General features: G+C 44.8%; 1 protein-coding gene across 1 annotated transcript in view; it reads right to left on the bottom strand.

Annotated features, from left to right (window-relative positions):
• The window catches only part of arhgef12b (Rho guanine nucleotide exchange factor (GEF) 12b), an 89,206-nt gene that overhangs the window by 32,946 nt on the left and 29,511 nt on the right, over positions 1–26,749 (bottom strand). Inside the window, exons 2-3 of the mRNA XM_036523423.1 lie at positions 4,306–4,326; positions 2,509–2,603 (exon numbers count right to left, since the gene is read on the bottom strand). Coding sequence (XP_036379316.1) covers positions 2,509–2,603; positions 4,306–4,326 — 116 coding nt within the window. The remainder of the gene's footprint in view (positions 1–2,508; positions 2,604–4,305; positions 4,327–26,749) is intronic.

Consider the following 26,749-nt stretch of genomic DNA (forward strand, 5'->3'; position numbering starts at 1 on the left):
AAACGATAAATCAGGCATGCTCAGCTGGTACACTGTGTTACCGACGGGGCAGGGAGGGGACACAGCCAGCACCCAACACCCCACCCCTTCCCCTGATGGGCAGTCACCAAGCTGTGCGCCTTGAAAGAGAGCCTCACAGGCTGCGGCGTGGAAGGGAGCCACTTTTCCACTGTAAAAGCCTGGAGCCCAGTCAGCTCTCCGCCGCAAACACAAGAGCCCGCTGTTCCCCGGGTGTTCCGCACGCTTGCGCCAACTCAATCAGCGACACCAAGGACTCCTCTGACAGATAAAACCTTGTATTTATTCCCCACTTTCAAGGCCCTTTGTGCCATCCAAATTCGAATTCTGCTTTTTTTTTTAACCGCGTGCTGCCAGTGGTTTTGAACAAGCCTTCAGAGGGAATCCTGCAGGGGGGTATCTGGGCTGGAGGCGAAGAGTCCCCTTTCCAGGGCTGAGAGCATGATGGCTGAGGGAGAGTCGAAACAGGACAGGATGCGTGTGTGTGCGCGCACGTGGGGGGAGTCATGTGACCAAACGAGCAGAAGCGTGAGGAACAGCGAGCATGTCTTACCGCAGGGCTCCGCTTTCCCCTCGGCTACTACCCGCCTGCTCTTCTGTGCCAGCAGTTCTACTTGGGGGGAGGGCGACAGAGTGACACCAGCACACGGAACAAGGACAAGGGACAGGGAGGGACACGGACACCAAAGTCAAATAAGTAACAGGGGGGAAGAGAGCAGGAGCAGCCCTGTTCTGATCCAGTCCGTACTCCATGGGGGGGACTAAGTACTGCTACTGTGTGCTGGACTCTCAAAATCCATCCACTGTCACTGTGCTTTTCACTCCACAACATTCACCACAAACAAATCTTTACTACATACAATCAAAAAATAGAAACACTCATGAATTTGCCTCCACTGTGGCCTTAGACAGTCACTTGTTTCTTGCTGTTCATTCACTGTCTCCCCTTAATAATTTTTGCAAGGTGAGGGTCATTGTGAATGGTCTGCAGCCATGATTGTGATTCCTGGGAACTACTTAAAGAGTCTTAAGGGAACTACTACTTGTATGTCACTTGGCATATGATAAAAACATTACTATACAGAAATTAAAGGATACAACTGTCTGATTATTTTTGTCATTGAAAAGACCAATCAATACTCAAACATCTGTTTTTGTGCCACTGGCTCAGCACAACTGACATCTGATCACCAGACACAAGAGTCGCAGTGTGGAGAAATCAAACTGCATGGCTCCCAAAATCTGCCCAACATGCAGAAGAAGGTGCATTTCAGGGAGGGTAGAGGGGAAACTTCAGTACAGAAGCACATGCTGACAGAGACCATCCACCACTTTATGCCTTCAAATTGAAACCCAACACAGATGCTCTTTTGATGATAAAACCCACCAATTTCTATGAACTCAATGTCACTATTGTTTCAGCTCTTACCTGTTACTGAATTGCACACTAGGTGAACTAGGTGCACAAAATGCACTCACCTGAAGCCTGTGTCTTTCCCACTTACTGCCTTAACATCTGCCTTGCGATAGTACAGACAGTACAACATAGGAACCACACTTAAGTATACACAAGCCCTCCATTCTTAAAATTTGGTGAAAAGTTTGGAGAGCAAAGCAACGCCTGTGTGTGTTTTACTGAAGTGCCTCCAATGAGGCCTGATGTTGGAAGAGAACTGGGGAAATGTGATTTGGCCACTGTTTCTGCAGGCGCTAAGGAGCGCCAGCCTAATCACATGACAGCACTCGGTGAAGCCATTTAGCAGCCTTTCTTCCTCCTAGTCTCGCCTTTAGTGTCCGCTGCTACTGTGGCTCTTCTAAAGTGTTGTCGACCCAGTGCTGTCTGCTGACCCCACCTCAGAGGGGTCTTCTTATGTTTCACCCTGGTTCTGCCAAACGGAGAGTGACAGAGAGAGGGGGGAGAGAGAGAGAGAAGGGGGGGAATTCCCAGAGTCGTGCTCTGGTGACGGCGCCCGGATATGTCCTGTCGTCATTCTGCTCTCAGCCATTCATTAATGGCGTAATTCATGTTCCACTGTGTTCACTGTGTCCATCACACAGAAAATCATGCTTTTTCCCCCACCGAAGGATGGCAACAGAATTATTCCAGAGTCTCGTGTGCATGCGCACAGCAGCATGGAAGCACAGAGGAAGCTTCATCAGACTGTTCATTTTATATGATCAACTGGGATACAGCACATGCAAGTATAGCATACACACTGAGGAACTAATGAAACAATATGGCACTAATGTAATTCCTCCCCTACTGCAGCTGTATCCATGCATTCTCAGAAAAGTTGTTTTTATAGCATTCAGTCTCTTGTCCCTTACATGTGAGCATGTGTGTATGAGGTTATGCATTCGCATTTGCATCTGTGAGTGTGACAGTGGGTACACAAGCGTACGTGTGCGAGTGATGTTTGTCTGTACACGTGAGAGAGTGTGAGTGCGCATACATGTGTATGTGACTGTGTATCTATGCATTAAGGTTACCTGTGGGGTCAAACTCATGCGATGGTGGTGCGGCCTGCTTGTCACTCTTGGGCTTCTTGTCAGGGGGGTGGTCCTTGCTGAGAATGCTACCTGCCCTGTGGACAGACACACAGGCACATCACATCTGCTCCCCAAAAGGCACAAGGCTAAATCCACACTGGGCACCAGTGTGACCTGTGAAAATGTTACAGGCTACAGGTTTGAATTGTGGGTGGAGCACTACTCTTGCCCTCAACCCCTTTGGGTTGCCACTCATACCTCCATCAGTTTGGTGGCAACCAACAGTTCAGAACAAAAGTTCATAAAGGTTTGAGTGAATAGACTATTTTGGGAAATTTTTAAATGCTCCTTGTACATTGTGTAAGTAATATCTGTGCATTTAATTTTTTTTTGAGGGTGGAGAAGACTCCATGGCTTTCTCGTAACTCCTGAATGTTGACGTTTTTAAAAGACGTCAAAAGAAACACACTGAATGTAATTTCTCAGCACACATGGATGGGGTTTCGGGGTGTGGGCTAGGTCCCAGTTGTGTTAGGGGTTTTGGTGGGCACTGCACCCCATTAAGGCTACCGGAGAGGAAACACTGGTATGCATGCACTGCCCCAAATTGCAGGGGGGTTCTCTTTTGCAAAGAGAACTAACTATGGTATACTGATGAAGTGGGTGAATCATCTGTTTCTTTTGATTGCTCTGCCTTCGTGCATTATCTCAATTTACAGCATGGTTGTAACCAGAGATGTTGTAAGGCCGGACACACGAATGGCTACAAAGAGGGACAATATGTAAGATGTAAGACATGCCAACCATCCTGGACAAGCACATCTAAAGTAATACTGTTTACACACTGCGCAAAACTCGCTACTGCAACCAGTTTACTAAGGCACCCTCTGCTCAGTGTGTTGTAGATTGTTGAGTCAACAGTGACTAGTCAGGGATCCCTTTAGAGCGAGGAGAACTGCTTAAAATCAAATGGTCTGGCGACACCTGTCATTCATCACAGGCACCCATGCCTGCTATGTTTATGTTTATGCTCTACGGGTGTGTGCTTGGTATGTCTACCTAAACTGAACTGAATATGAATTTTATGTAAAACAGTAACTGCAAGGTAAAGTGCTGATAGTGTGGGCACTTGCATGGCTTCATGGCTCGTGTGTCACATTGGACCCTGGATTAGTGTGAGCTAGAGGAGAAGCCTTGTGGCGGAGAAGCGTCCTGCCCTCTCCAGATTTAGGCAGTGTATAATCGGATCAATTGGCTGCATACATATCACGCACAGCAGGACATTTCACATGAGACAAAAAAACCCTCTAAAATGAGCTTTGTCTTAATTCATATTGTTACCCCTGAAATAGAGATACATTAAAATTATAGCTGGAAGCAACAAGGTGGCATGTCTAATTAACCAAAAATTCATTTTACAGGCCTTTTGTTTGCCTTGTTCTATATTCAACAATTTCAGCTGCGTTTGCCAATGTCTTCCTGTGGAAGGTGCCAAGACGGTGACTAATCAGTGTGATGGAATCATTCATTGTGAGCCCAAGGCATCTGAGCGGTGTTCACAGGGCGCTGTGCCTCCAAAGATTTCAACAAAGGGCTGATGGGAAATTAAGCCCACTACTGGCAGAACATATTCTACAGCCTCAATCTCTGTACTTCATTTCCCATCAGGGTTGGTGTGATTCCATCCCACTGTGTGATTAGCTCTATGTCTTAGCTCTATGCCTTATGTACTGATGCTACACTTCTGTTTCACAGCACTGACCAAAATTTTAAGTGAGTTAAAAGAGTTTTCCTCACCTGGTCGCTTTTTTGGGAAACCTGTAAATTAAAGAAGATATGAGTTTAGTTGAAAGGCTTACAAATTCATAACAGGATTAAAGAAGGACCAGTGAACAGATGGACCAATTAACAGACTATTATCAACAGATTTCATGAATTTCTTGCAACAAGTTGTGTAAGGTGTCTTGCAGTTGCTTCTACAATTAGACTGTACAAATTTGTGCAAAATTAATTTACAAGACAGCCTACCCAACTAGACACTTCATACCAAGACATCAATTCACATAAGTCTTTAAATGTTCACCACATTCTCTTATCCCAAGTGATGTGGCTCACCTTCACCATATTTCCCCTTCATACTGCTAGATGCTTACTGGTGCCATTCAGTACCTTACCCTAGGGTAAAAGAGCAAGGCCCCCAACTCTGAAGGTTCTAGTTACAAGTCATGTGCCCTATCCTTCATGCCAAAATTACATACATACTGTAATTGTATGTAACATACAAACTGCCATCAGGTACCTCGTGTAGTGCGGATATGAAATGGGCTATGTTGTTACTAAATCTGCAGTAGCAGAGGCCCCTTGAGTGATCTGTGTTTTAAACGGAGTGTCCTACCCCAGCTTCAGCTGGGAGGTTCTCTCTTTATAAATAGTCGGGGACTTTTTTCCCCTAATTCTGCGGGTGGTTTTTGTTTTTGTTGCCATTCCTTCCTTCAAACAATGGCCCTGCGCCGAGAACAATGGCGTTCACGTCAAGCTGTCCGACTGCGACGCAGCATTATGGGATGTTCTCCCGGAAACAGCGAGCGCTCCTGGCTGGGGTCCCGTTTCCTGAGTGTGTGAAAGGGAGAGGGGGAGAGGGAGAGGGAGATGGAGCCGTGGGGAGGGGCTGTTGGGGCAGGATTTGGCAAATCTCTCACTCATCCCCAACATACTTGTTTTAAAGCCTGCTTCAACAGTCAACAAATGCTATGCCAAAGTTCCCCCACCCCACAGAACACCCCCCCCCCCAAAGCCTTGGGGCCACTGAGGTCTCTGGACACGAGCAGAATGATGCTGTGCTGCTGTGAGGGACTCGGGTTTTAATTTTATCCTCAAACTGATGCCGACAGTAGATACGTTAAATCTGATGCAGATGCAGTCTTACAACAGACATTCCCACCCAGCCAAGGATCACTGAGGAGCAACCAAACCCAGGAAGAGTTGGGCTAGATGTTACCAAACATGTTTATCAGCCTGGCAAAGGCCACCAATTTGTATTACACCAAACACAGAGAACTCAGTTTCAAGCTCTGGATGCAGAAATTAGATGACAGCTGTAGGATTAAGTTGTTCAACTCAACAGTAATGAGTGACTTTAAAAAGTATGTACAAGTGAAGGTGACCATCTCTGCTGGTGTATTTGTGTAAGTTGGCTTTGTGCAATTCTCCCTGTGTGATGCTGCATGTGTGTGTGTATGTGATGAGACAATTTTTTTTTTTTAATTTAATGGATGGGCATCTGCTAAATGATTAAAATGTAAATGTAAGATATAATGTACATAAATGGACACAAAGCAAAAGCATGACCTATAAATGAAAATGTGAACAGCGGACATAATTGATGGTCCTGTTTGTCTTGGGGGGGTCTTCTTCATCAGCACTGGAGTCCTAGTCTTCTATAGAGAGCTACTTACAGTAATGTCCCATGCTCACACTGCAGTGATGCAGAACCCTGTTGAGAGCAGCTTTATGGGGAGTCACACGCTTATCTCTGTGTAAAAACAAAGCCTCTGTGAAGCACCTCAGCTGTAATTTAATTTCCCACTTGCCACATGGCAAAAAGTGGGATGCACTCTACACCACTTCACCATGGCGGCGTCTTCCACATCTTCTTCTGAAATCCATTACCCATTAGCATGGCTTATTTCCGCCCGCCGGAGTCCTACAAATCAGCTGCTGCCATGAAATCATCACATCCTTCCTGATTGGAATCCTCATGTCTCCCACTTCCTGAACAAAGCCAGTGACCCATCCCTTCATCAAAGGCAGTGTGAGAGACAGGCTGACTTAGAAACAGACACATGAGACGGCGGAGATTCATTAAAGCAAAAAACTCCGCACCAGGCAGAAAAAGAGGAAAAATAAGCTGCGGTGCTTACCCAAAAAAGGTCTGCCGAGAGACGGTGTGAAATTAGGAAAGGAGGGTGCACATAGACAACTTCTTTACTTTCTCAAAATTTACACACTAGCGTTGGGTACCGAAACCAGGTGCCAATATGGCACCAGTTCCTGTACGACCGGTATCTACCGGACTCAACGCGGATTTCTGTCCCTCATTTCGGTGCCACTTAAATGCCTGAGTCAGCTGTCGATTGAAATATTTGCCCTCTGGTGCTCCAAAATGGACAGTACAGTACTGTAACTGTTATTTAGTGTTAAATTATTGTAGTTGGGTTAGGTTTTATTTATATGTGAATTTGTTATGTAAATTTGCTAAGTGTTTTGTATTTATTTATATTCATATATTTAAGTATACTTTAACCGTTTCGTGTGTACAGTCACACCGGTGTGATTTGCCGTTTAGCGCGTATGCTAAAACTGGTGCGATTAGAACACTAGACTGGAAAAATTCTAGCTAATTTTAGCTTTGAGGAAATGGCGATTTAACATACAAAAAATATAGCAAATGCTAACTGAAAATTATGAGAAGCTTAATAACGCTAATGAAAACATAACGAACCATGTAAAGTGACACGCACGCTACATAGGATAAAAATAAGTTACATGTGAAAGGGTTAAACTGTTAACAGTTAATGTTGTTCAATTTCAAGTTCAAATTTGCCTTAGCAATACAAAAGCCGTTCTTTAATGTCGTCGGACATTGTTTTGTGCTTTTTTTTTTTTTTTTAAGTAGCGGTTCAGGCACTGTTTTGGCACCGGTACCATTTTAAACCATTGGTTTAGCACCAGTATTGGAAAAAACCCAAACGATACCCAACCCTACTGATATCAATCCAGCACCCCACCAACCCCAGGCTTTTTATATAAAGTTTTTCTTCAATGTACTTTTGCTTTTTTCTTTTCTTTCATTTTCCCCTCTCCTATACCCCCTACCTTCCCCTTTCCCCTTTTCCACCCCAGATTCATTCCCACTTACATTCCCAACCATATTCTCACTGCCCGTCTTTAATCACACACATACACACACACATCTGTCCTCATGTTACCAGCATCCCTTGAGAAAGGTCCACCCGAAACGTTGGGAAAGCTGCTTAAGGGATTCTTATTTAGATGTGTGCTTTCTTCAGGAGGAAGAAAGTGGAGGAGAGGAAAATAAAGATGAAAGAGGAACGTCAGAAATGGAAGGAGAGGAGGGAAAAGCTGCAGAGTGAGAAAAGGATAAGGGAGATTGTGGAAAGGGTGGGAGGGAACTTATGGTGCGTTTCCACCAAGCAGTACAGTACAGTTTGGTACAGTACGGTACGCAATTATTTGTGTTTCCATCAACAAAAGTTGTGAACCGTACGAAAATAAGCGTACCGTACCATACTGGTTTTTGGTACCCTTCTGTTGGGGTACCAAGCATGGTGGTACGGTTTGTAAAGGATGGAGCTACACCCACTGCTGTCTGTTGATTGGTCGACAGAGAGTCGTCACTTCCGTGCGACAACGTGAATACAAACTAGGGCTGTCAACGTTAACGCCTTTAACGCTCATTCACGATTAATCTGGAAACTTCAAGGTGTTAATGTTTTAACGCAAATGAATCATATTATCAAGTTTGACCACAACTCCCTTCTGTAATTCCAGCGCGGATATTTACCTGCCTGAATTACTGAAAGGCGTGGCAAACGCAGATGTGCTGAACGGAAAATTTCGTTTTAAAGGCATGCCTTGGCCTTGCTTTACCATTTCACATGAAAAGCATACACCTGGCATTCAAAATCAGCATAAGGGAAGCATGTGGATGTCATCACACGCAGCAGGTCAGTGCAGACTCTCGTTTGAGCCACACCTCCTTTCTGCTGTGCCCCTCCTTTTTTGTGTTTCCTTGCTCCTCCTATTCTACCCCCGCCCCCCCAGTCCTCTTCTTTTCTATCAGTTGAAATCCAAGCCCTGTCTTCTTTCCATTCTCTACCCTGTCTTTCTCTAATGGTGTGTTTCCACCAAGCAGTACAGTACAGTTCGGTTTGTTACGTAACGGTTTGGTATGGTAAACCCTGGTACGGCTTGTGTCTCCACTGCCAACCGTACCATACTTAATAGGCGGGGCGTATGCTGGATGGCGATTGCTGCGTTAGCTAGGTAAGTAGCGTGACATCATAAAAGCGTGCGAAGAACGCAACACAGCAGAGACGGTTGATGAACTTTTGTGTTTGTATTAGGGCTGTCAATGTTAATGCGTTGACGCTCGTTTGTGATTAATCTGGAAACTTTAACGCGTTAATGTTTTAACGCAAATTAATCATATTATCAAGTTTGACTGCAACTTCCTTCCGTAATTCCAGCACAGATATTTACCTGGCTGAATTACTGAAAGGTGTGGCAAACGCGGATGTGCTGAACGGCAAATTTCGTTTTAACCCTTTCACATGTAACTTATTTGTTATGGTATGTAGTGCACGTGTTACCTTATATGGTTTGTTATGTTTTCATTTGTGTTAAGTTTCTTATAGATTTCAGTTAGCATTTGCTATATTTTTTGAGTTAAATCGCTGTTTCCTCAAAGCCAAAATTAGCTAGAATTTCTCCAATCTAGTGTTCTAATTGCACCAGTTTTAGCATATGCGCTAAACGGCTAATCACACCGGTGTGACCGTACGCGCAAAAGGGTTAAAGAGGAACTGGCAGAGTTCAGCATACAGGCTACCTGCCTCTGTGTCACACAAACCCATTCAGACTCATGCTCTACAGCCCTGGTGACACGCACTTTGGCCACCCCAGCACCACACTCCTTTGTTCCAAAAAGGAGTTGCAACCAAGAAGAAAGTAATTTTCATTTTAATTGGTATATATTGACGAGGTTTTTTGCAAGATCAAATGTAATACTTCACCTTGTACAATTACCCAGCTAGCAGCTAGCTAACGTAAAACAGGGAGCTAGCAGCTGGCAGCTAGCTCATAAACTAGCTTGCAATACAAGCTGCTATGTATGTACTGTACTTTAAAACTACACCAATCAATCCTGGACTTGGTATACTCTCCACAGACCTTTCCCTGCACCACAAAGGCCTGGACTTCCAATAAGCTACTTTTGTTATTGCATGGAAAAGATCGTATTCTACAATAGGTATTAAAAAAGGCCATTTAGAAATTTGTCTCAGAGATTTCATACGCTCCCCATTAAGGATAAACCCTGAAAAAGGTACATTCTGGATTTTTGTGTACTCCTGGCAGTCAGAGGTAAGCCTGTTTGTGCTGACTGGGCTGAAATGACACCGCACTCCATGCAATGGCTACATACAGGGATCCAGTCTGGATATTACTTACCAGAGCATAGTGTACAAAATGCAAACACATCTACCAGTACAAACACACAGGTGCACCAGCCACTCTAACCTGGGCATGAGATGGATCCCAGTTCAGCAGGGACGATGTCATCACTGCAAATTTACTGACACCCACATTCATGAAGACCCACACCGACTCTCCAGGTGCCGATCTAGATACCTTGGCCTGCTTTAAAGGCCTACTCCATTGGTCCACAATCTCCCTCTGTATTCCCCACTGAGAACATCACAACACTGCAGCAAGTGTTCTCTACTGAGTACAGACTTAGAGCCTTAGGTGCCCTGTCTCTTGTATTTCACTCTGCCTCTCTATGGCACATTTCTACACTGCTGCATGTCTCCACCCTGCCTCTATATGCTGCTTCTCTCCTGCACAGGCATTAGACATTTCAAGAAACGAGCAGGACAAGTGTAGTGTGCTCTTATTGGCTAGGGAAGGGTGTGTCTGTATGGGGCATGGAGGGCTGTGCTGGACAGGGAGCGATGCTAAAACCTTGGCTAAATAAGCACGCCCAGTGCAAGCAGCGGGTGGTGGCCTCTCCTTCCTCTTCCTCCTCATGATGAGGTCACAGCTTGGGGGAGCGGGAGGGAGCAGCAGCAAGGCCCCAGAGGGCTTTCTCTCCTTCTGCCCCAATAACCTCAATCAGTGTACATCCTGCTGTGGCTGCAGGACGTACATTTCTTCACGCTATGCTGTCTGTTCACGTTTTACTACTGTGGGGAGGGATGGGGGGAGGGGGACAGGGAGAGGACACCTGCAGAACCCGTCAGCGGGACACCCCCTGCACCGATACCGGCAAAGCACCAGGCCCTGAGGGGCCGAGGGGCAGGGGGTTTCACTCAGACACACACAGAGGCTGTCCTCCCCAGTCTCAACACTGAGAGTGGGAGGTAGCCTCCTTGGACACCAGGGTAGACTCACTGACACACGCTCACCCGCATTGCACTAACGTGCCCGGGATTTACAGCGAAGCCGCTTTCCGGAATGAAAAACAAAAGGGTCAGCGCGGGGTCATGTTGCAGTTTTCACGCTGGGAGAGCCTCTTGCTCCAGAGTGATGAGCCTCTCCTGCTTTCTGAATGCAGCCACACACAATCATACTGTGGCTGAAGCTCTCTCTAGCCCCAGTGCAGACACTCAGTGCAAATAGAGGGAAAGAGAAAGATCACGCTTAGATTTTACTGTTGTAGGATTTGGCAATATTTATGGATATACTCCTTGCTGATAAAACAGTCTGAATTTGGCAGCAAGACAGGGAGTGACAAAGAGGGGAGATGGTAATAGAGAGAGAAGCGGAAAGATGGCGACAGAGAGGGGAAAGAAAGATAACAAAGATTTAAGAGAACAGGAGAGAGCGAAGGAGAGAAAGAGCGATAAAGAGGGGGAGGGAAATGGAAAGATGGGGGGGGATGGGGAAAAAGAGTTCCACAGACAGTGGGGGAGAGAGAGTGAGTGCAGGAGATGGGTGAAGGGAAGACAGAGAGAGAGCAAGTAAAGAAAGGGAGAGGGAGGGCATAAGGAATGGGAGAGAGCAATGGCGGTCAACATTCCATTTTGGCTGTCATATCTAATCTACCTCAGCAGACACACCGTGTCGCCCCCGCCCTTCTCCCCCATTCATACACTCCAGTGTAACAGGCCCCCATCACAGAGAGCCAACATGACAGGAGGACCACTAAGGGGTGCTGCTGCAGCCTCTGGAGACGGTAGCCGATCTAAGATAGAATATAGAGTACAGTCTGTGTTTCTCTGACAGATGGGGATACGGAAAGAAACAGATTAGTCTGCAAAAGCCGGGTGGAGCAAACAGATTAGATCACAAATTATTTTTTCCCCTAACAAAGTACAACCAAGTGCCAAAACCCATGAGAAACTGAAAGCAGACAAACCAAAATGTGAATAAAACTCATTATTAATCAACAGAAGGATTCCATTTGTATAATGTTTTCATCCTTCTGAAAGATGTCAGGAGTGTGAAGTGAAAGCAGGGGGGAGACTCACCCCATCAATGCGTAACGGCCAAATACACAGCAGCCATTTTAGCCCAAATTCTCCATACACACGGACGAGGGGAGGGATTTATTTAGTCAATTAAAGTGGGGGATGATTAGGTGACCAGCTTTACAGAGTCAGACTGGGAATTTGGCCAGAACAGCAGGGAGCCCTCTGCTCTTTGTAGTATTGACCACAGTGAGTGGGGACCTCGGTTTAATGTCTCACCTAGAAGACCTTCACACATCACTGTGAACAGGCATCTTGATGGCACTCAGAAGCTATTTTACCCTTTAAACAACTGTCACCATTTTAAGAATATTACTTATTCACAAATTCCATGGTTTTGTCTCCCTGACACACTTTGATCAATTAAATAAAACCTAATCGACCAATGAGCACTTGTTCACAAACTGCTAGCCAATTAATATCCAAGTACATTTAAGCTTCAATAAACTGAGCTGAAACTCTACAGCTGCTGTTCAGATGGTGGCAGTTTTACCAGTTTCAGCAGCAAGCAATTTCATATTAGCCAACTGTCATTTTTTACCTCTCCTGCTACTGCTTCACAAAAACTGAACCCTAACTCCTGACTCTATTTTCTGAAGTGTCTCAAAAAATATGGCTTGTCTACAAAAACCCTCATTAACTTTTACCGTTGCACAATAGAAAGTCTTTTGACAGGAAGCTTATTGGTGTGGTTTGGCAACATTACATCACATGATCATACACTCCTGACGAGGACAGTAAAAACAGCATCTAAAATCATCGGATCCCCATTACCACCAATACAGGACATTTACATCAAATGCTGCAAGAAGAAGGCACTATGCATTATGCAGGACACAAGTCACCCCGCTCACAGTTTTTTCTATTATCTCCCTTCGGGGAAGCGCTTACAGAGCATCACAGTGCGGACCTCCCGCTTCAGGGACAGTTTTCTAAGCAGTTTTCTAATGGTCTAAGCACAGCAGAGATGCCACGTACGGCAAGCCCTTTCATCTCGCAGTAAGCCAAGAAGCCAGGCTCCCCTCCCCCACAGCCCCTGCACGGCTGTGCGTCAGGCAGCTGATGCGCACTGACACACTTCGATTCAGCGTGTATTTGGCACTTTCGTCCTGTTACAATAACAAAAGCTGTTGGAGTGCGGCTGAGACGCCTGGATGGGTCCTCGAGGATGTGGAGAGGACTACAATGGGGCTTGACAGAGCAGCACTCAGAGGAGGCCCAGAGGGCCCTTCCAGCCAGTCCCTCTGGTCGCTGCCACAGGATTGAGATGGATCAGCTCCTGTCTAAGACTGATGTGTTCAGGTGCTGCAAGTCCCTCACCTAATGAAATCAGGCTACTAATTGGGCAACAGCACAGCACAGTGGTAAAGGAGCAGGGTTCGTAACTGAAAAGTTGCTGTTTCCATTCCCCATTGGGGCACTGCTGCTGTAACCTTGGGCAAGGTACTCAACCCACAACTGCCCCAGTAAATATCCAGCTGTATAACTGGCTTACATGAGAAAACTATAACCTGTGTAAGTCACTACAAGAGCTAAATGACGATAATATAATGAAATGTTGCCTACGATTGCACCTTCAACATTTTAGACTGCAAGGGTTTCCTTTCAGGTAAAATCAGTGCTCCAACAATCAGAGCAACTGCCTGCAGTGATAAAAGGTGGGATGACACCGAAGCAAGTAGAGTGTGAAATACTGGGGGTCTTGGGGGGGTCCTAGACCCCTTGATTGACACTTGAGACCCCCTGAAAGCCTCAACAGCAAAGTTTTGGGGCATCTCTGGAAAAATCTTTAAAAAACTATTTGTCACTTGCAATTGTCACTAAAAATGTCTTTTAACCCTTAAAGCCCGACAGACACAGCCTGCGTCCAAATTCATATCCCTTCTTCTCGGTTGAATTGCTCACAAAGTATTCATCACTAATGATGCTAGCTGCTTGTCTATGCAACAAAGTGTTGGCGAGAAAAATAATTTTGAATTTACACCAAATTTAATCATAGTTACAATCTGCATACAGCTCTGCGTCTATCTCCACACCTATCACTCTTGAATTTCTCATGAACTCGCCATTGCACAGATATGGAACACATATCACAAGAAAGAGCGGAACTGGAGCTATGTAACGACAGTCCCATATTTGTACATACCAAAGTAATTATGTTATGAAGACAGATCAAACTTCTGCAAAGTAATATCTTTACTAATTTCTTCACCCATTTTCACACTCCTGCTTCTTGTGTGAATAAGTCATGAAGTCCATATCGCTTCACAACCTACCGCATTTCAAAATAAACAGCAGAACTTACCCTTTCTGATAATACTAGTTTCATTTCATTCTGTTTCTCTGTGTGACAAAGCGTTGTCCAGTAATCCGTTTTTGATCACAGCAAATTTCTGCATTTTCTGCAAATTGTCTCCAACATAGGGCTGACATTACATCCCACTTTGTATGAAAAATAAACACAAAATAATGTATTTGCTTTTCATTGCAATGATTCAAAAGTTGTGGTCAAAAAACATGCGCAGGTTTTCATAAAATAAAGCACACTGCATGACAAACTTTATTATGAATAATCGTCATACACGGATCCATAAATTTTGTATGTTTGTCTGACATTACCCAAGTTGCCAGATCATTTATGAAACACAATCTACACACACAATCCACACACTACATACAATTATTTATTTACTTACTTATTTACTATCTTATTTACTATCCCCCCCCCGCCCCCCCCCCCGAAAAAACCTCCCGTCTCACACACTGGAAGCAAGTAATGTTTAAACAGAGAGCAATGCTACAGACAGGCACCTGTAGAACAAGAGGATAATGTGTAACAGAATACCAGTGGCAGATGATCCACAAATGGGGCAGACAGACAGTTTACCTCTGACTGATGATTATGCTTAACCATGGTTTCCCATGATTTAAATAAAGATCATCCAGTAGCAACAGATTCCTTTCCACTTTACTGAATGTAGTATGGTAATGCAGACTTTGTACATGAATGAAAAATATGCCTACCGCTTTTACATTAAAACCAGATCTACAACTTCTTTGTTATCAGAATGACTGCAAATAACTCAGTCTCTTCCAAGAATAATTTTAATGGGAAGTGCACTAGGGTCACGCTGCTACATTTGACACAATTAAGTAAAAGGAAACAGTCACTAATGGGATATTTCAAATAAAACTAAACAATTACCTGGATCGTTATTAAGATGTTTCTTAATGAATAAAACCAGAAGAAAATATTCCATCTCTTCAAAATTCATGAGGAGGACCCTAAAAGCTCAGCGTAAAATAACCCATAATTCATTGATAACTGCTTCTGCGGTCTATAAATGTGGGTGAGTATAGGCTTTTCCTTCACAGTGAGTCATTATGTAAACAGGGAGCAGCTTGATGTGCATGGGGGAATAAACAGCGCGGTTGAAATATTCAATCCTGGTAAAACACTGAAAATGATTCCGAAATGTGCATCCCCTAACAAGAACCCACCTTCTTTCCCTCCAATCTCTTTTCCTTGTTGCAATGTTCTCTCTTCTGTGAAGTGAAAGCAATGCTGGACCATGCAGCTCAATTTGTGAATCTGAGAGATTTTAGGGTGTCTGCTCATATCAGCATCATGAAATCAGAGGCAGACCCACAACCCTCATGTGCGCCGGCCCAACCCCCCAACCCCCCCACTTCATCTACTCTCACTACCAACCCCCAGGGCTCTCCCTCTGCCTCTTTCACTCATCTACTCCTGCTTGCTGCCGTCTCCTGGCTTTCAACCTGGAAACCATGCCGCAGGCCAGAGACGGGCACGTGACACAAGCACACACGCACACCAAAGAAGCCAGACTGGAATGTCTTGGTGAAAAATTGGAAAATGGTGGTTGCTTAATGCTTGGAGCATCTGCAAGATGAATGAATTTCAGTTTCCAAGGATAATAAGTAATGACATGACACTTTGCATGTATTACAGTTTCCCAAAGTCAGATTTTCAAGCGATTATTAGTGACAGATAGCTTTATTGGCCTTTTACAGAGGGCATTACACTACTGTGAGCCCCAATTTTATGCCAGAAAGGTAATGACAAATAGGCATTATAGTTTCTCAGAATAATCAGCGGTGCACTTTTAAAAGGAGGGAAACAATGTTGTGCATCTATGAAAATGACATCCAGGAGAGTGCAGTGCTGATAGTTCCATGGTTTCATCACTGAGAGGCCAAGAAGTAGTCCTTCAAGCAGTGAGGGAAAAGGGCACCAGCTGGAGGATTGATTTCTGGAGAGTTTGGGCAGGGGGGACACCCTGTTACTGTACAAGCCGCCCTGGCAGACAGATATGCCACCTGCTCCTCCACCTTATCTCAATCTGCCATTTTAGCAGTTACCCAGAGTTCACAGGCTGCCAAGGTTGAGGGGAAACTCACTGATACCCACCGTCCTCTTTTACAGTACTGTTACAGAAAAGAGGGCCAGGTAAAGGGAGAGGAGGGTGCTGTATCACTCATTGGGAGACTGGTGGAAGGGGGCACTGAAGTGAGCGATTGCATGTGAATTGGGGGTGGGGTACAAGCACCTCCTGTCAGAGACACCCTGGGACAACCATCCTGCAACTAACACCACAGCTGCCATGTTCCCACACCACATATGACCCTCAGTCGGAGAGACATCCCATCACTTAAACCTGAAAATGGATCTACCACACCCCACAGTCCACAGGGCATAAATACCCCAGCAACAACCTCAAGCATTACATCTGTGAATCCCTAATCCTAATATTAATCCGAGCCCATCAAGTCACAAACAGCAAAGGAGAAGAAACGCCAAGGACATAGACGAGAGTTGAAGTGGCCTAAGGCCTGCAGCAAGAATGAGCGGGAATCGGTCAAGGCAGACCTAATCAAGTTGCTGGACGGTCTTCATGGGACAGCTAAGAGTAAAATGTAAAAAATTGGTGATGTAATCTACACCTATGGGGCGGAAAGGTTTGGAACAACACAACCAAGAAAAAATAACATAACTACACCCTGAGAGTCCAGACGGCAAAAAGAAATAGAATGGCTTGTCAAAGAAAAAGACACCTGAGAAAGCAGTGGAGGAGGGCAACATCAGAAGAGAGACAGAGGATAAACATCCTCCAAGAAGACCTAAAAGAATGCCTAGGAAAACTGTGGAGGGTGGAAAATCTCATAGTCCGACAAAAAAGATAGAAAGGATAAGACCTTCTTTCTACAAGGATCCAGTTAGATTTGTGAGGGGACATTTTACAAAAGAAAAGAATAGATCACTAAAAACATCAAAGCAGGAACTGGAGGAACACCTGAAAAAGACCCATACAGACGATCAAAGGTGTGAGGAGCGAGACCTTCAGTCTTACCGCGGTATTGACAAGCTAACCACAGGGGATGGCAAGCAACCACACAACTGCACGTGCGCACGAGAAACCATTTCGGTTGAAAAAAAAAAAATTAAAATAGTCTTCTCGTGCTCATGAGAAACTTTTTTTTGCTCATGTCCCTTTAGGGGCTCTGTAGATTTGCACTTTATTTATTTTCGTTTGACAATTTATATCTAGCCTAGGCTATAGGCTAAGCTTAATCTTTTTTTTTCATAAAGAGAAGGCATGTAGCCTACTGGATTAGATTAAACATAAACGAACAAAACAAGATGTCTTTTGTATCATGGTAGCCTAAATTCACAGTGATACTGCTATTCTTACAGAGTATAGGTTGCAGTGACAATGTTTAACTTTCTTTATTAGTGATTCCTGTTTGAGTTGCTACCAAAGAGCGCTGTATAATGTTTGTTAAGTAGGCTACTTGGAAACATGGTGAATTTTCCTGGTCAGTTCAGCTACCCATAACCTGCAGAAGCCTGGGGGCTTTAGGTGAAAGGGGGTCAGAGGGTCCCAATGGGTAGTGGGAGGAGAACGCTTAAGATCTGGTCAACGTCTACCCTCGATCCATGCTTACATGGACCACATGACTACCCTGACCTAAACTGTTCCTTGCACAAGGTGACTGTTAAACAAACTCCATGCCAACATCTCATGGGCATGCATGAACATCAAACCCAACAAATCCAGAAGCATCTCTACTGTCAAAGGAAAGCTCACTGACCAGAGATTTCACATTGAAGGTACACCGATTCCAACGGTGTCAGAGCTTCCCGTCAAGAGCCCGGGACGTTGGTGCGACACAAACCTCAAGAATGCAGAGTGAACATCTAAGAGAAGAAATCATCAATAGCTTGGTCTGCATTGATAAGACCCTCCTTCCCAGAAAGCTAAAACTGTGGTCCCTCCATTTTGGCTTGCCTAAACTGGGAAGAACACCTGAACAGAGAAGAAAACTGGTGGTGAAAGAGGTGAGGCAGCATAAGGAGTCAGCATGGACAAGATGGGAGAGTCTGTAACACCGGAAACTCACCTGGAGGGATATCTGGGAGATGGAAGGGAACAGACTGAGTTTCATCATTAGAGCCACTTATGATGTTCTCCCACTCCCAAGAATCCCACCCAGTGGATGAGAGAAGATCCATCATGCCCCCTTTGCAAAACTCCAGCAACACTTAAGCACATCCTGACTGCATACCCAACCAGCCTCATGCAAGGGCGCTTCACTTAGAGACATAACCAAGTCCTTTGGCAGCTAGCCTCCAGTTTGGAAAAAAGGCGGACGACCACCAATGCTGTACCCCCGTCAGCCATCCCAAATACACACTGTGGCCTTCATATCAGCTGGGCAATGTTCCAACAACCCACCAACAACAAGGGAGTCAAGCCTGCTGCACCCAGCCCGAGACTGGAAACTGCAAGTTGATCTGGATCGGAAACTCATTTTCCCACCAGAGATCCTCTCCACCAAGCTCAGACCAGACTTGATCCTGTGGTCCAGCTCTTGCAGGCTCGTATATAACATTGAAATGACTGTGTCATGGGAGGATGCAGTTGAGGAAGTGTATGAACGCAAAAAGCTCAAGTACACTGACCTTGCAGAGGAGGCAAGACAAAAGGGCTGGAAAACGCACATGTTCCCAGTTGAAGTGGGCTGCAGGCAGTTTGTAGCCATTTCCACCACCAGGCTCCTGAAGCAAATAGGATCCCAAGGACGCACTCCATAACAGGCCATCAGACATCTATCCAAAGCTGCAGAGAGAAGCAGCAACTGGCTATAGCTATGGCAAAAGGGTAAAAGCAGAGGGGGGTGACCTGTGGCTGCAAGGTTCACCGTTGAGCCCTCTGGAGATGTGTTACTGTTACTGTACTGAGTTGTGGGCCCATCAACGAAACATCATGGAAAGAGGGTGCCCACCCGATGACCCCAATGACATTTTTACCCCTGATCCCCCACTCAACACCCCAAGACTGCTGATTACTCAGGGATTTTAACATCTAGTCCTATCTGCTTGACTAATGGGCACCTAAATATTCTCCATTTCAGTTCACAAATCAATGTGTCCCACATGTTCCAATTACAGGGGTTCAATTAGGCCGCTAACCAGCTGAACATAACGGCTTTTTTAACCGAAAATCCATCCATCCATCCAGAAAAACCACAGACATGCTGACATACAGATGCTAATGACAGGATTATGGAATGCCGAAAAAATACTTTCTGATCCAGGACCAGACAAACATCTATCAAATAAACAATTCACCCACTATGCTGTCCACCCACTCACCTGAGCTACAAAGAGAGCCTGTCAACAGCAAAGGCTCCCTAACACATAAGCACACACACACACACACACACACACACACACACATGCACACACACAGATGCAGACGCGCGCACGTACACACACACACACAGACACACACACGCACGCACACACGCACACGCACACGCACACGCACACACACACACACACACACACACACACACACACACACACACACACACACACACACACACATGCACACACACAGATGCAGACGCGCGCACGTACACACACACACACAGACACACACACGCACGCACACACGCACACACACACACACACACACACACACACACACACACACACACACACACCTCAATCTCCTCTGCTGAGGCTCTTTTAATCACAGTGTGCGCTCCTTCATTATGCACTGTTGATTAGTGTTGGGCCACACGCATGCATAAAAGTCTACAGTGCAGCTTTGCCTCCTAATTTGCACAGAGACACTAATAGTAGGTTTCCCCCTCTCCCTTTCTTCCTTTCTCCCTCTCTCCTTCTCCCCACGGTGTCCAAGGCACTCGTCTTGGCCGTGGGTCTGACAGACCTGCGCAGATGTGAGCATAACCAGGACAGCTGTGTCAATCACCAGAGTGTACAGTCAGGGTCAGGGTACAGCTGACTGCTTTCACAGATAGGAACCAATCACAAGTATACCCTCTGATTCCAGGCTGATGACACCTGACCCATGTACAGTGCTGCTGTCGCAGACAACCAGACAGGCAAGGCTCAGTAAGCAAGGGGGACCACTTAACATGTGCCAAAGAGCGAATCACTGGTAGCACACAGCAGCTGACGTCACTGTCACGTCAGACATCCAAGAACAACAGCAACGATAGGCGCCTCATGACAGCAAAACACAAAGGGAACAAAACACTGTGCAACGCCTAACACTTGCTGAGTGACTGGAGGAATCTACACCAGAACACCAGCAGGGCAGGGCTGTTTGTGACACTGCTGATTGGGAGTGCTGCCTCTTTTCGAGCACACCACTCCCTCGTAAAGCAGGATAGAACTCAAAGGTGGCAGAAACTGAGTGCTGTTCTGTTCCTCTGACTACACTGTTCTCAGTGTTTAGTAGCTGGGGAGGCAGCACTAACAGGCTGCTCTGCTGTTCTTCTCCAGTAAGTTGGTGTTTGGTGAGGGCAGAGGGGCCTGACTGCAGGCGTGGCTCTCTTGGCCCCACTGATCTCTGCTCCAGCTCCCCGCACACAGTGTTTGAGGCTCACTCAAGCCACGGGAAGTGTACACAGAGCGAGCAACTCTTTAAACTCTAACCGTGCTCTGGACAGCTTAAAGCCTGCTAATTGAAGATTTATTGTAAACAGCACTAGGGACATAATCCCTGCCATAAAGTGCTCTTGGCCATAAAGTGCTCTTGGCTGGGCGTATGACACTGTGGTGTTATTAACCTTCCCGCTTCCCCCAGCTGAGTGGCGGAGGGGGTCTGTCCAGAGGCACACCATGGCACACGCGTCTGTCAACGCTTCACTGGGGCCACCGCACACCCCTTGTGTTTTAGGTAGGGGGGCAAGGCACTCACTGCGACTTTGGTTGATCACCTGACTGCTCACAACGGGGTGACCTCCAACCTTACACCTCTAGCCCAAGGATGAGTAAAGGAAGGCAGTGTTTGGAGGAGGTGGTCTTTCATGGGACCTCTGTGTCCATGTTCATCTGTGCACTTTCTACTAATTGGTGTTCGTCTTGGGACCGGCAGGTCATTTCAGGGTCCCAAAGAAACCCAGCCATTATGCAGTCTCTGATGCAGAGCTCCTCTGCATGAGGTGCTGACAAACAGAAGAAAGTATTCCGAGAGAGAGAGAGAGACAGACAGAGAGAGACAGAGAGAGACAGATTCCTTTATCAGTGCTCTGGGAGAGAGAAGGGGGGGGGTGAGCCTGAGAGGGAGAGTAAGAAAAAGGGAGAGAGAGAGCGAGACAAACAGACAGTGAGAGAAAGAAAGAGAGGAAGAGCAGACTGATTTGTTTATCAATATTATGAGAGAGAGAGATGAGAGAGAGAGAGTCCTCCATCAGTGCTCTGGGTGTGTCCCTTCTGCGCCACTATTTATAGACACTGGATTATGAAAAGAAAAAAAAACAACAATACGTTCATGTCTCAAATGCCAAAAATACCAGACAATTCCTTCGAGATCTGCAGTGCACAGCCTGCCTGCAGAGGGCTTTTCACAGTCAGGCTGAAAGATGGCCACTGTGGGACAAAGACAACACAAGCAATTACTGCTGTTCTCACCAAAAACCTCATAAACAGAGACCCCCCCCCCCTAAACATTAGAAACACATTCATACAGGCATGTCTGTACATATATCATATATGTATGTCTCATGTATTTTGTGTAAATGGGAATATGCTCAAATGTATGGCAACTGTATTTGCAATCGATTGCATTATAAAGTGTGAAGAAATCACTGACATATGCAAACAGAGAGTTGCTGTTGTGACGGCCACACTTCTGCAGCTGAAGTATTGTGGATAGTTCTCTCAGTCATTTCCATAATACCAAAGTGTTATTATTACTGTACTAAAACATATAAACTGCCGTGTTGGAACAAAACTGGCCATTTCTCTAACTTTTTTTTTGTGGATTCTGTGGACATAATCAGAGATCTGTGATAACAAGGAAAAACAATGCTCACATTTACCCCACATTACTACACTATATGGACAAAAGTATTCAGACGCCTGACCATTACACCAACAGGGACTGTAATGACATTGTATTCAAATACATATACTTTAATATGGAGTTGGTCCCCCTTTTGCAGCTATAACAGCTTCCACTCTTCTTGGAAGGCTTTCCACAAGATTTTGGAGTGTTTCTGTGGGAATCTGTGCCCATTCATTCAGTAGAGCATTTATGAGGTCAGGCACTGATGTTGGATGAGAAGGCCTGGCTCGCAATCTCCGTTCCAGTTCATCCCAAAGGTGTTCGATGGGGTTGAGGTCAGGGCTCTGTGCGGGCCAGTCAAGTTCTTCCACACCGAACTCATCAAACCATGTCTTTATAGTCCTTGCTTTGTGCACTGCGGCATAGTCATGTTGGAATAGAAAAGGGCCTTCCCCAAACTGTTGCCACAAAGTTGGAAGCATTGTCCAAAATGTCTTGGTATGCCGAAGCATTAAGATCGCCCTTCACTGGAGATAAGGGGCCTAGCCCAAACCCTGAAAAACAAGTGTGGCCAAATACTTTTGTCCATATAGTGTATGTTAGTTATCCTAAATGGTGACCATTTGTGTCAGGGTGTTCTGTGTTTTATTGGCTTTTCTCCATTTTGGAATTGCCTGCTGTATACTAGGCACACCCTCTATGCTCACAAAGGCACACTAGTGCGAGACGAGTGCAATCTTCCGACACAGTTGGACACAGGCTAATGGCTATGTTTCACAGTCTGAATCCCACAGTGCACCACAACTGGGCAAACATCAGGTGGAGGATGGGCCGCTGCTGCTGGTGCTGCTGCAGACTGACGGGTATCTTCTGACACACCCACCCGTTTGCCTGGTGGAACAGTGCCAATTTACTCTGCCATTGTGGGCTACTGGTTATGACATAGCTGAGCTTGAATCCTGGCTGCACAACTCGGCCTCCACTTGGAACATGCAATTCAGCTGAGTGAGCCATTCGGGAGCCCTAGGAAATGGTTTTCAAAGAAGCTGGGGGAAAAAAATATCTCTACACGCAATGTAATTCAATCAGTCCTATATAAACCCCATTGGGGTTATTGTGGAAGACTATTTAGATGAGGTCTAGAATGACAAACCAGTCGATTGGAGAGCTCCTGAACCACACTTCAGCTTATCATGATGGTTGCAATGCAGTTCAGGATCCTGATGGGGTCCCTTGTTGAGCCAGAAAAATACACCTCCTATTCATTGATCCTCAGGCACTCTGAACAGCCCAGTAGAGACCAGTAGGGCTGTCCCCGACCAAAGATTTTCCTGGTCAACTAGTCGTTGCACATTTATCATATTAACTTAATTATTTGAATATATATTTATGGGACATCAGAAAATGGTTTCAGTTCCAGGGCTGAGAAAGAAAGTAATAAGTAACATTGTGCTACATTACAGAAAAATACAAAACCGTAATAAAGAGCCTTTAGATATAAATTTTACAAGCGCACGCACAAAGTGAGCCGCCTGTTAACGACAATGCTAACGGGAAAAGCAGTAATGATGAACTTGTAACACCAACACAATAACTTATAAAACAAATGATAAATAAAAAAACAGCCTTTTGTTTAAGTTTTGTTAAGTTGTTAAGTGTTGGCCGTGAAGATAAAGTTGAGGCTGGGGAGTCATGTTCACAGTATAGTGGATGCGCCTATAGAGAGGAATGCACATGAAGTTAACCCTTTCACACGTAACTTATTTTTATGCTATGTTACATGGTTCGTTATGTTTTCATTAGCGTTATTAAGTTTCTCATAGTTTTCAGTTAGAATTTGATATATTTTTTAACGTTAAATCGCTGTTTCCTCAAAGCTAAAATTAGCTAGAATTTTTCCAATCTAGTGTTCTAATCGCACTGGTTTTAGCATACGCGCTAAACGGCTAAACAGCAGTGTCACTGTATGCGCGAAAGGCTTTAAACATGCAGTGAGCGAGGTAATTTAGCTTCCCCAGTCCCCATGAACATTTGGATAAGCCTAATAGTGCATATGACAATATATTTATTTAGCTGCATATAGCCTTAACTTTGCCATTCATTTGCAGAGTTTGCAAGTCACCTACTTGGGGTCATCCTTTACACGCTCTAAATGATTTCACACTTTGGATAATTTCCTGCCCGACATACTCTAATAACTTTTTAACGACAAGGCGCAGCTCCCGAATGGAGTTAGAGGGGTTTTTTTCTGCAACTAACAGACTAATGAAAACCTGGTCGACTAAGACTCTTCTCATCGACAAATGGTTTGGTTGACTATTAGGGGGCAGCCCCAGAGACTAGGGATGCACCGATCCGATACTGATATCGGATATTAGTCTGATACTGACTCAAATAGCTGGATCGGGTATCGGTGACAATGGGGCTGATCTATTCGATTCAATTCTATGTTATTCTAGGTTTACGTCTGCGTGCACGTACTACATCATGCGTCAGCAGTGCGCCGGTAAACCCGTACATTTTGCTAGAAGGAAAACTAACATATTAGTCCTCCCTTATCCGTGGTTTCGCTTTCCATGGTTTCAGTTACCCACGGTCAACTGCAGTCCGAAAATATTAAATGGAAAATTCCAGAAATAAACAATTCTTACGTTTTTACTGTTCTGAGTAGCATGATGAAATCTCGCGCCGTCCCCCTGGGACGTGAATCATCCCTTTGTCCAGCGTATATGCTACCCGCTCATTAGTCACTTAGCCCTTTTGCGTGTACAGTCACACCGGTGTGATTAGCCATTTAGCGCGTATGCTAAAACCGGTGTGATTAGAACACTAGATTGGAAAAATTCTAGCTAATTTTAGCTTTGAGGAAACAGCAATTTAATGTTAAAAAATGTATCAAACGCTAACTGAAAACTATGAGAAGCTTAATAACGCTAATGAAAACATAACAAACCATGTAACGTAACACGCGCGCTAGCATAAAAAATACCTTACGTGCGAAAGGGTTAGTAGTCATCTCGGTTACCAGATCGACTGTCGCGGTATCGCAGTGCTCGTGCTCAAGTAGGCTAAACCTTTTTTTAATAAAAAAAAAATATATTTTCTTTAAAAAATCAATACTATATATTGTTATAATTGTTCTCTTTTATTATTAGTTATCGTTGTTCTCTCTTATCTCTTATTGTACCTAATTCATAAATTTATCATAGGTATGTATGTAGGCAATGTAGTGTAAATAGGGTTCGGTACTATCCGCAGTTTCAGGCATCTGGGTCTTGGAATATATCCCTCGCAGATAGTATTTCACGCTTGCTACGCCAACAATTTCTACGGCTACTTGCAATAGCTGCAAAGCCAGTGTTTCGAGGGGTGGCAGTAGCACTGCAAAATGCCAAAGAACACAACGAGTTCAACCAAACAAAAAAAGGTGACGATTCGAAGAAGCAGGGTGCATTGCAAAGACGCGAGAAACTTCCCAGTGATAGTGTCAAAGCGGCAAAAATAACAGAAACGGCTCTAGAATTCATTCATATATATATATATATGTGTGACATTTTATTTTACAAAGTTAGGAAAGCAATGTTTAAGTCAAGCCTGATGTTGCCTTACACATAAAAGAATGATTGCCAGTCTCTTCGTCACAATGAGGAATACAGTTTCTTACTTTAACGCTGGTTTCGGATCGGTGGAGACACTGGAGACACTGACATTTAAGGAGCACTCTTGGTGAAAATGCCTGCTAACCATAAATTTAAGCTGTACTGCTGAAAACTATAAACTGAAAATTCTTACAGACAAACATCAAAACAAGATAAAATGGATAATATGACGAGCCAGCAAATCATTACAGCTTAAAATTGATTCACTAACCTAAACAAACAAACAAAAAAAAAAACACTGACAACTAATTAGGCTAACAAATTAGTTTTCTTTTAGCATTCTAAAAGGTCATCATATTTGAAACCGTTACAGGCAAAAAGACTTGCCAGCCCATAACTGGCAGAGAGAATCAGCAAGCTGCAATTTGCTCATTAAGATTTTCCTTGCACTCATGGCATAGCCATGTCCCTGTGGTCTGGACTGCATGCTCCTCGCCGCCTCTTTCCACAGCGAACCACAGAGCACACCCCCAACCACCCCCAGCTCCCACCACATGAGTGACATGCGCTCTCTCTGGTGCTGTGGCCACAGACGACTCACACAGGCCCGCTCTTTCAGGCTCCGCCATCTCTGTCACACTCTGAGGAACGGCTGCTTTACCATTCAGCCGATGCCTTATCCAGGCACCACTTTCAGTGATTACATCACAATTCGACCATACAGAGGAAGACTGCCTCCCTCAAGGGCAAAAACCCACAGCCCCATGTAAGACCCTCATACAGACCCCTTGGTATTCATCCTTGCACCTGTTTAAGTCGAAACAAAAACATGATGCAGGAAAAAATGGATGCATTGGATTATTTTTTCTGCTCAATGTTAATAGCACTGTAAAGAACAAATTCATATTGTTTGCAAATGATGTATTTTATTCCAAAAAAACATGGGGTAATATTCACACTTTAATGTAATCATTTATAGAAAATCTGCCAAAAAAAAACAATTGCACAACAACATTCTGCTTTT

The sequence above is a fragment of the Megalops cyprinoides genome, chromosome 3 (genome assembly GCF_013368585.1).
Source record: "Megalops cyprinoides isolate fMegCyp1 chromosome 3, fMegCyp1.pri, whole genome shotgun sequence".
Taxonomy (NCBI): Eukaryota; Metazoa; Chordata; class Actinopteri; order Elopiformes; family Megalopidae; genus Megalops; species Megalops cyprinoides.